The sequence below is a fragment of the Pteropus medius genome, unplaced genomic scaffold, assembly GCF_902729225.1.
Source record: "Pteropus medius unplaced genomic scaffold, Ma_sr-lr_union100, whole genome shotgun sequence".
In the NCBI taxonomy this organism is placed as follows: domain Eukaryota; kingdom Metazoa; phylum Chordata; class Mammalia; order Chiroptera; family Pteropodidae; genus Pteropus; species Pteropus medius.
The window spans coordinates 1,826,851-1,837,948 of NW_024349801.1; the positions used below are offsets into that span (position 1 = coordinate 1,826,851).

Here is an 11,098-nt window from a genome sequence, read left to right on the forward strand (position 1 = left end):
GCCAACTCCAGTGCTGTTCAGTCCCCGGGCTCCTCAACATCCTCCTTACCTGAGACCGTGGCTGATGAAGGCCTACACTCCATGTTGAGCACTCCTACACAGCAGTCCTCCCTTTTGTAACTATGTCTTCTCCCAACTCCCTTTAACAACTGAAGGCCTACCTGGGGGTCTGTAGTCTGACTCCAACCCTGTCCTCTCACCCCTGAACCCCTCCACGTCTCGTCTTGATTCCCAGCAGCCCCAAGTTACTGATCTTAGGCCAGGCCTCAGCTCTCATCACAGTGGAGCCCTGAGTGACCCCGGCACCTTTGCCACCTCCTCGAAGCACACCCTTCACTGGGGCTTCCATGCTTTCCCACCTGGTGGGCCTGTTCTTAGTCAGCACCCCACCCACTGCCCCTTTCCCTTGGTGGTTCACCCTCCACCTTGACCTGATGACTGTGCAGATGTGACACATCTAAAACCCACCACGCACACCAGCCTCCACCCCTGTCCTTGTGCCCAAGTCGGCCATCAGCAGATCCTGCCAGACAAGTGATATGCAGGCCAGTACCTCCCATGTCACTGCTTGTCCCACTCCACCCTCTCCCCTGGGCTGGCTCCTGCTTTTTCCTTGCCCACCGGGGTCTTTTCTCTTCCTAGTAGGCAAAGGGATCTTTTTAGAGTGGAGTCAGACCTCCACCATTTTCTCCTCAGCTACAGCCTCCTCGCCTTCAAGGACCCCAGCCCATTTGCCCTCCCAGGTGTTGCCCATTCACACTGTCTACAGTTGACTTCCTTCTTTTCTTTGACCATTCCCACCCACTTGAAGAAAAGCTGGGACTTCTGTTTGATTTGTCCATTAGGCCCAGAATGGGCCTCAGTCACGGCTGTTGAATAAATGCTGGTCAGGATGAGCTGATTCCTGGGGCAGGCCTGGGCATGCAGTCAGTCTCGGAGGGAACTTCCTGTCTTAAAGGATGGTCATGTTGGATGCGTGTATCCTGCTCTCAGACCTCAGTATTCCAGAAGTGGATATCTATGCTGCCTCTCCCTCGGACAGAAGACTCAGCTAACCAGGACTGACACCCAGCGTCTTCTGAACAAAGACAAGCACCTCTGAGCATCAGTTTCAAAGGACGAGGCATGAGAGCACAGCCGCCAGGGCCATCCACCTCCCCACCCAGCCCAGTGCTTTGTTCCCAAGGAGATCTAGCTTTGAACTCAGCAGGATGATACCAGCATCGCTGCTCTTTCTTCTCCTGATGGTCTAATCCTGAGGCACCCTGGCGATTGGAGACCAAGGCAACCGTGCCCTTGTCTGGCCTGGGAGGGTCCAGCTTCCTGGTCTCTTCTGGATCACTAGATTTAGACAAATCTGGCCTAAGAGTTGTTTGGTGAGATTTTTAATTTTAATTATCAAAATAAAAGAGTACCATGATCACCATGCGAAGTGTGGACAATTGAGAAAACAGTAGAGGTCACCGTACTCCTACCACCCAGGGTTCACCCTGTCCGTGTCCTGCGAGTCTCTACTTCTACTGGACTTGTGCCTTTCTAGAAGAAAGCTCCACGTTACTTCCTGTTGCCACATAATTGAGCACCCAGGCTGTTAGGTGAGGGCAAGCAGAGGTCAGGTGTTCCTGGATTTCTCACCAGGCCAGAGGCATGGGGCTCCCTCCCACCATTCCACTTGTGGCCAGGGCCTCATTCAGGCAGCTGTGGTACTACGTCTTGGTGTTTTCTCTTGAGGATCCAGAAATGATGGTGTTTTAGAAATATTCATACCAAAAACAACTGAAACAAGAAATCCTTACACCTAGATGCCCCACTGTATTTGTGACTCCCTGCCTTGTACCACCTATAGGTGGCCCAGATATTGTCAGACGAGGAAGGCACACTAGGTCCCCGTGAGGCTGAGCCCATTGAGGCAAAGGGGACAGAGCAGGGTATGATGGGTGAGGTGTGCAACTGAAGCGATCAGCTAGGCATTCTAATGTCATAGTTTGAGCTAATTTTAGACTGACAGTTAAGCACAGAGAGTGCATGTGCCCTTTGCTGAGTTCCTGGATGCTGCATCTCCTCCTGGGTTTCCCTCATCTTCCTTGAAAGGCACAGTCTGATGACACTTTTGAGGACTGTTGATTAGGTATTTGGTGGGACGTCCATGACTGGACCGAGGAATGTGTTTTGGTGAGAACATACAGATGTGACATAAGACCTTGGTGCACTGTGTCGGTTCTTGGTGTCAGCAGTTGTGTCCTGCTCACAGTGGCCCAAGTCTCTAGGTGTCTTCCACTGTGCAGTTACTATCTTTCCTTTCATAGTTAGTAAATATCTTGGGGAAGGTACTTTGAAACTCTTAAGTCTTGTTTTCCTGGAGTTTGTGCCCAATGATCTTAGTCTGCTCAGTGGATCTTGTCTGTAGCAGTTATTCCTGTGGTGTTAGCTTCACACTAACTTTGTTTCCCTCTCCTTCTGTGCTTATTGATTGAATTTTTCCTGTAATCCAACATGAATCACCATTACTTATTTTACGTGCAAATCATTCCAGTCCTGGCCATCAGGAGCTCCTTTAGGCTGCCCCATCTTAGCACATCCTCACTTTACAGCCCCACGAAATAGTCCAGCTCAGCCCTGTCATCAACCACATGGTCCCTTCTAGTGGGAACTGCATTTAAAACCACATCCTGGGTACACGGTGCTCACTGTCCTGGGTTACACAGCTGGAGGGTGGGAGTTACTCCACATTCCTCTGGTCTGCATTGAAATTTTGACCTCATTCTGTGCTTGCACCTTTCTTCTCCGAGAGAGACCCGGTGCTTCTTACCTGCAATGTGTTTACTGGCCTCTTCACTCCCGTCTTGTTTCACAAGTGCTGGCCCACCCATGAAGCGCCTGCACTGGTTAGAGAATATACTTTTGTGGGTGGTTCTTCTGGTCTTTTGCTTCATGGTGTCTTTTCCAGAGTGACCAGCTGAGCACGCTCTTCCCCTCACTGATCCCTCGATAGGATAGGTGGCCTCAGTTGTTGCATGTGTTTTAAGTGTCTGCATCCCATTTGGTGTCAGGGTTTATTTGGGGGCTGTGAAACCTCACTGTAAATAAAGGCAACAGCCCTGCATCCTCCTCGTCTCCCATCCCCTGCTTGCTTCTCTTCCATCTTTGCTATATTTTGTTCTGCACAGACATCACTGTGTATGTATTCTTGATCTCTTCTTTCTTGCATGCATGGTAGCAGGGTAGACACTCTCCGTACTTTGCGTTTTACACATCACAGTGTCTCTGGAACCCAAGTCCCCCTCATTCTTTTTCACAGCTGTGCAGTGCTCCTTTCAGGGCCAGGGTCTGTACCATAGTTCATTTACCTGTTTTCTTGTGTACAAGCATCTAGTTGTTTCCAGAGAATTACCTGGTATATCTGCATTTCGTGTGACTGGAGGTGCGTCTTCAGGGCAGACTTGGTCAGTGTTGTTGGTGCAGCTTCCCAGCCTTCGCTAACTCCTCCCTTTCACCCATTGTGACTGTAGATCGCGCCCCCTCCCTCCCTGGCGGAGCCCCTGAAGGAGCTGTTCAAGCAGCAGGAGGCTGTGAGGGGGAAGCTGCGCCTGCAGCACAGCATTGAGCGGGTAAGAGGCGGCCTTGGGTAGGGGCTGCAGGCTTGGGATGCATTTGGCCATGTTAGCCTTGGCTCACCTGGCTCGTGTCCTACAGGAAAAGCTGATCGTCTCCTGCGAACAGGAGATCCTGCGGGTTCACTGCCGGGCAGCGAGGACCATCGCGAATCAGGCGGTGCCGTTCAGCGCCTGCACCATGCTGCTTGACTCTGAGGTCTACAACATGCCTCTGGAAAGCCAGGTCGGTGGCCACCCAGGTTGGGCACTCACACCTGTCTCCCAAGAAGAGCTAGGCCTTTCAGGCTTTGGCTACACACACAGGCAGGAACTGGAGGCACTGACATACCATAGACCTCACTCTGGTCATGTGAGCAGGTCTGCCCCCAGGATGGGGGAGGCAGGGGTGATCAGACAGTAGTACATGCAATGCTGTTATCATAAGGTGCCGTGTGGGCTCTGTGAGGCCATTCCAGGTTCTCTTGGGCACAGGCTTCTGGCTAACTAGGCTCGGCTGGACCTCAGTTTCAGGCACTAAAGAGTTAAACTTTCCTCTGAAATATACGCATGATAAGGATGAGCAGTACCCAGAGCTGCTGCATAAATAGCCTTCTGCAGTGAAGGCCCATAGGAGGCTGTCATGTTGGCTGGGGATAGTGTTGGCCTTGTGCCAGCTGGGTGACAGCAGCAGCAAGGCCTTGTAAGCCAAAGGCCAAGAGGCGTGGGAGCCTGGGGCTGCTTAGCATAGCAGTGCTTTCCCCGATGTGCATGCAGGTCCCAGGGTACTATTAGAACTTACTTGCTGGTCGGTGCAGGCTGGGCAGCAGAACCCGAGGCGCTGCCTACCTGTCCTCCAGAGCAGCCCTGCCTCAACCACTGCAGTTGGTCATCCTGGCTCCCCTTGCCCCCATGGTTAGATTTGTTCCATGTGGTCATATCTTTTGCTTCCCCTACTTGACTTGACCTGTCACTAAACATGTGGGCACCCCTGCCCCACAGGTCTCCCTGCCTCTGTCATCTGGGATGCAGGACTGTGCTTTTAAGTGGCCCTGTCTACTGGTGACCCCTAGTTTTAGGAATTTTCAGCTGCCTCTTGACCTGTGCATGGACACATCTGAGGTTTAACACATGCAAAGCAGGCTTTCATGTCTGCTGTCATCCATTCTAGGCCCAACTGCTTCTCTCACCTCCTGCTGCCCGCAGCACTCAGGCCTGGCCTTCTGAGGCTGTCTGCCCTGGATTTTACTCCCCAAATTATTCTTCCCCAGCAACCGGTGACTTTTTAAAAACCACCTAGCATGTGTCATTCTAGGCCTGCTTTCTGCTCCTCAGCCACCCCCAACTTTCTGCTCACATGGACTTCTACAGAATAGTGTTGTTCCCTTGGGCCTCTCCTGCTGCCCCCTTCACTGTTCGGGCCTTGATGCCAGGCCCCCTCTTGACAGATGCCCGTCCTAGCTCCCTAGCTGGTGTGAGCTCCTGCTGCACCCCAGGCTCACGGTAGGATCACATGGACCTCTAGGGGTTCTGAGCAGTATTTCTGGGTTGGCTGTGGCTGTGTGGTAACAAACAGTGGTTCATTGTTTTTAATTAAAAACTTTTTTATTAATGCATTAAAGATTTCCCATTTACTTAGTACAGTCTTTAAAGTTATATCTTTAAAAATTTCTCCATCTAACATACTATGCATAACAAGTTTTTTTCTAAAACAAAACATTTGGCAGTAAACTAAAAATGGTTGGTTGGGGACTGAGTGATTTTATTTCAGGGCTTGGGTGTTTGGAAGTTGGGCTTTTTGTATCTGAAAGGAAAAAAAGGAATCTGTTGCTCTTTAAGGAATTTCCTGTGTTGCTTCCGAATGTCAGAGAGAGAAATCCTCAGGCTGCAGCTCTTCCCCTCAGATATTCCCCTCAGATATGTTTGGTATGAGGTCTAGGCTCAGCCACTAGGTGGTCGCGCATGTCCACGTGGCTGAGAGACTTTCATTTTTTTCTCCTCAGCATGCTGGCCACCCTGACACCCAGGGAGAACCAGACAGTAGGAGTCCTAAGGCGTCCCTGTTTGTAAACTGTAGTCCATCACAGGCATAGATGCTGCCATACTTGAGAATGGTGACATTAAGGTAGTATTCTTGCAGAGTGAAACTGGGAGGCTGGCCCTCTGCCACCTCAAGCCTCTCAGACATCCTTTTCAAAGGAAATATATTACTACCTTATTTTATAAACAGAAGAAATTGAAACATGCTATAGCCAGCTTTACTATGCTGCTCCAAAAGCAGTGCGGGCCAGAGGCCGAGGGCTTCCCGATTCTGTTTCCTGCATGGGGATCGTGTCAGATGCCCTCATTGGGGATCCCAAGTCACTCCAGGGCAGCTCTACCATGGATGGGCCCCACAGCCTCCCAGGGCGGATTATGAAAACTGGGGAGGAGAGGGACAGAGGGTCATGCTGGCTCATCTTAGAGCACGATTATAATGTGTAGATTCAGGAATGAGGCTGCAGCTTTTATTCTTAGGAAGGAGGATTTGAAGCACTGTGCACGTTTGCCTTCTTTCTTGTTCCCATCAAATGCTCATATTTGATTTCTTCTCCAGGGTGATGAGAACAAATCTGTGCGAGATCGGTTCAATGCCCGCCAGTTCATCTCCTGGCTCCAGGATGTGGATGACAAGTACGACCGCATGAAGGTGAGTGCGCTGTGCTCCCCTCCCCTCAAAGCTGCGCCTGGGCTAAGAGTCTCCAGGAGTCTACTGGGGTGGGGGGAGGCTGCTTCCGGGTTCCATGTCTGGAGGTGACAGTTTAGACTCTCTCTGAACCCAGCTGATACTTTCAGGGAGCTGAGCTCTCCCCATCCCCATGTTGCCTCCTTAGAGTGTCTTCCCTCCTGTCCAGGTGTGCGGGGAGCAGCTCCTGTCACCGGCTGGCGGTCAGACCTCTGTGGGACCCCACCTTGAGCCCTTCTCAAAGGTCACAGCATATACCCATCACCACTGCTCTGAACATGCTGACCAGTGCAGCAGGCAGAGGATGGGTGGGAGATAGATTATTAGCAAGTAAGAAGCAAATCTTTATCTGCAGTTGCTAGAATTGCACATATGGTCACCTATGAGAATCAACCGTAAAATTTACCAACAATAGTGTGCCAGTTATAGTCAACACACAAGTCAGCACCACCCCAGGAAGCTCCATGAGGCAGGGCCAAGTGGGCTATGACTGCTGTCCTTTTCCGAGAGCTACAGAGCCGACGCAGGGGGATGCCTGTACTTGGAGAGTAGGACTGTTTCCAGGATGCCAGCCTTACCTGCACGCTTTACCTCAGTGTCATGACCATGGCACCAGAGCAGTGCACACAGGTGGCCACATGGGGTGGACAGAAAGCCCAGAACAGAACAGCAAACCCACGTGGCGTTTCAGGCTCCAGGGTCTCCTGTCAGAATGTGGGTACAGGTATTCCATGTGACCACTGGTTTCAGAATCACAAGTTAAATGAGATCCTATTTAGTAGACAGACTACTAGCCTCCCGTGTGTGTTCCTGTCCTGTAGTCACTTGATAGTTTTGTAGGGTAAGCAGTATCAAATTTTACAGTGTTTTGGCTGCCTAACCTAGCAAGTTCACTTGATTCATTTAAAATTTAGTAACACATGAAAAACAAATTCATTGGATCAACCCAATAAAATGGAAACCCAGAAGCCCATCAATAATTCAGTGATTAAATGGCATGTGGGAACATCCAAAGATTAAAATTTAAAAGAATAGGTAATATTCTAAATTAGGCAGACATGGCCTGACCAGTGAGGGTATCTGAGCTGCCCAGTGAAGAGGGTCCATCCTGAGGTTCAGACACATTCCAGCATCCACGTGCGAAGAAAGTTTGGAGACGCGGCTGCCACACTGCAGAGCACAGTAGTTATTTTCGAAGACTAAAGATAGAGGAGGATTTTTATCCCCCTCCCCCCCACCTTTGTCACACTTAAAAAAATTGTTTTAAAGCAAATTAGACAATGTGATATTCCATCCTAAATAAATGTATGTGCATCTAAGGAAGTATTTTCCTGTTCGGTTACTATATCATTGTCAAATTTTGTTAATGTGAAGTATGGTCTACTACCTGGCCATGTTTAAATCTCCTTTGTTCCCAAAATGTGTCCCATCTTGGGTCCACATGTGTTACGTCTGGTTATGTCCTATTCCAGTAATTTAGTTAAAGTCATTGTTTCAGTTTTCAACTTTGCACCTACTTAATGATTTAGTACCTATTTAATAATACACCCATGAATATTTAAACACATGCTAAACCCTAGATAACCCTTTTTAGAAATTAAGTACACTTCTAAAAGACATAATTTCTGCTATAAATGCAGGTGAAACCAATATCACCACCCATAAATAATTATAAAATAAAAGCAAAAGCAGTTGTAAGTTCTAATGAGATGCTGTTGTGAATCCCACAGTGGTGGGGGCACAGAACATTGACAGGGACAGACTCTCCATGTGGTCAGCAACACCATTCACGGCAGCATGAGAAGGCCATCGGTGGTTAGCTGGCCTGCAGGATGGCGCTGTGGCCATGCAGAGGCACAGGCTAGCACAGTGGGCCATCCTTCGGCCAGAGCTTGGCCAGGGTCCCTCTACCCCTTCCTCCTAGTGGATATTATGGCAGGCTGAGTGCAGTGGGGGCCCAGGCCCAGTCCTCTTGGGCACCTGGGGGGAGGGTGGGCCAGGGTCTTGTCTCTCATTTCTCTCACCTGCTGTTTCCCATGCAGACGTGTCTCCTGATGCGGCAGCAGCATGAGGCTGCAGCTCTCAACGCTGTGCAGAGGATGGAGTGGCAGCTGAAGGTCCAGGAGCTGGACCCCGCCGGGCACAAGTCCCTGTGTGTGAACGAAGTGCCCTCCTTTTACGTGCCCATGGTGGACGTCAATGATGACTTCGTGCTTCTGCCAGCCTGACACACCATGGGACAGCTGCACAGGACACAAGCGAGGGCCACATGCATCAGCCCAGCACTGCTGCCGAGCCTGGATGGCGGAAGGAGACCTTGTCCCTCAGGTGGGGGTACCCAAGGAAAACCCTGCACTTTTCCCCCTGGAGTGTGGCTTTTTCATATCAGCTGCCATGGGAGGACGAGGAGACCGTGGGGACGTGGACACGACGGCCTTGGGGTCTGTTTTCCAGCCAGCTGCACGGGCATTTCAGGAGCTGCAGAACAGAGTGCATTTTTTTTTAAAGTTCTTGTTCCATTCTGATCAACTAAAGGAAATGAAATTCAGGCGCTCACCCCTCACAAATAGTGACCTCCAGGTCGGGCAGCAGGGAGAGTGCCATCCTGGCTGCTGTCACGTTGCCATGGAGCCGCTGACAGCCACAGGCCTCAGACTAGGGCTAGGACGCTGTGCCGAGCGAGGGCTGGCTGCGCCGCCCACCCGCCTGCCTACCACAGAGGGACACAGAGCCAGGACTCTCCGGTTGTGTTTTTAATGGAGTCAAATCCACGTGGTTTGTATATTTTTTCCTTTAATCTTGGGCATTTTGTTTCTCTTTCTGAGAACATAACTTGAAACACTACAGAGCCAATAATCATATAAAAAGTGTACCCGTAAACGCTGTACAGTTTTATACACATTCACAATGTACTTTTGCTGCCTTCTAGATAATTTATTTTGCAACACATTACTGCACAGTTGTAAATAACTTATGTACTGTAACATCACTTCAGTTATGTGTAAAGAAATAAATAAATTAATTAAATGCTCTTTGTACATGACAGTCCCCTCCCCGGGAGGGGACAACATGCAGGACTGGGAGATGAGGGGTCACTCCACATATAATTTTGAGACATTATACAGCTGACTCTTGCACAACGCAGCGGGGAGTGGGTTGGGGCACCAGACCCCCACGCAGTTGTGAAAATCTTCGTGTAACTTTTCAGTCTCTCCAAAGTTAACTGCTAATAGCCTGCTGTTGACCAGAAGCCTTACAGATAACACAGTCGATTAACATATTTTGTGTGCTGTATTATATACTGTATTCTTACAACAATGCTAGAGAAAAGAAAATGTTAAAATCATAAGGAAAATACATTTACAGCATTTATTGGGAAAAATCCACATCTAAGTGGATACGCGTAGTTCAAACCCGTGTTGTTCAGGGTCAACTATTTCTCCCTTTACTTGCCCTCGTTAGGACCTGAGGGGCCATCCTCGCTGCCCCAGGAGCTGGCAGGGGAGGCCGAATCCCTGTGTTCTTCACATCCCAGCACCCCAGGCGGACAAGGGTGAGGCAGAGCCCTCAGCTCCTGCAAAATGCCAAGGCTTTCTCTCTGCTGAGGAGGCTGAGGGTGTGTGAACGTAGAGAGGACTAGCCCCTGGCTGCCAGAAACCCAACAGGATGCCTGTGTCATCTGTCCTGAGGGGCCTGTCAGAAGTAGGAAGGAAATGGTCACTCGCTGCTGGGCCAGCAGGTCCTCTGGGTAGCGTGGCCTTGGAGATACCACTGTCTAGGCCTGGCCGGTTCTCACTCCCTGACTCTGCCTGCTCCCTGTGCTGAGAGCAAGCCGCCACCTGATCTTCTGCTTGAGGCTGAGAGTCTGCATTGCTAACAGGTTTCCCTGTGAGGCTGCAGCTGGTACGAGGTCCCTACTTTAAGAACCCCTGTGCTAGCCGAAAACCAGCTCAGAGGGCAAGAGTTGGAGGTTTGAGCCCAGCACGTCCCAGCAGGGGCCAGGCCTTGCCCAGAGCAGACAGGGCATTCGCACCCTGTGTACCTCCCCAGGAACGGGATGAGAGCTGGCGTGGTGGCTGCATGGTGTGCCCGACCACATGGGGGTGTGTGAGGGCGACCTCCTGAGTAGAGGCTCCCAAAGTGGCATTTTCCCCTAGACTACCCTCACCTTGTCCTGTCTACAACTCCTGTTCTGACTTCTGGCTCACAGAGTTGGCTTCCCCAACACCTGGGGTGCTGGAGGGACATGTATGTGGAAGGGACAGGTCCAGGCATCAGGGTCTGGGTAGGCTTTTTCCTTGCTCACGTCCTGGGACCCCCTCGCTCTCATCTCTTCTCCATGCTTCCTGTACTTGGTGGGGGCAGCAGGAACTATAGAAATGAACCTACACAGGAGGGAAGCTCCAGCTCTGCCTCACAAGCATCTGGGAGCACGATTCCTGATGCCATGTCTCCTGCAGAGCAGCCTGCCTGAAAGCTTGCCCCACACTGGCCTGTGGCGGCCTGCAACCATTCCCTTCTCAGGTGCAGGGAGGGTTCCACAGTCTGGCCTAGGCTCTTCAGGGGGTGGGTTATGGGCAGGGTCTCAGTTTCCCCAAAGCACCTGATGTGACTTTCTTGGGTCCATGCCTGGGGTATGGGGGGAGGACGCCCTCTCTTTCCTTCTGACTGTTCTCTCCTTTGTGCAAATCCACTCCAGGCTGTTCTTGCCACATGTGTTCCTGGGGAGGGGCAGAGTCGGCAGCAAAGCTCCAGTGTATTTTCTGGGCACAAATTAGTTGTT

The 11,098-nt window shown here is 50.7% G+C and overlaps 1 protein-coding gene across 11 annotated transcripts in view; it reads left to right on the top strand.

The window, feature by feature from the left end:
* The window catches only part of ANKRD11 (ankyrin repeat domain 11), a 193,781-nt gene extending 184,428 nt beyond the window's left edge, over positions 1-9,353 (top strand). For 7 of the 11 annotated variants that reach the window (XM_039888634.1, XM_039888631.1, XM_039888628.1 and 4 more), the window contains 4 exons: positions 3,510-3,608; positions 3,694-3,837; positions 6,187-6,279; positions 8,358-9,353. In XM_039888634.1, coding sequence (XP_039744568.1) covers positions 3,510-3,608; positions 3,694-3,837; positions 6,187-6,279; positions 8,358-8,543 — 522 coding nt within the window. In that variant the 3' untranslated portion in view covers positions 8,544-9,353. The other 4 variants (XM_039888635.1, XM_039888636.1, XM_039888632.1 and 1 more) reach the window with 3 other exon arrangements.
* The last annotated feature ends 1,745 nt before the right edge of the window (positions 9,354-11,098 follow it).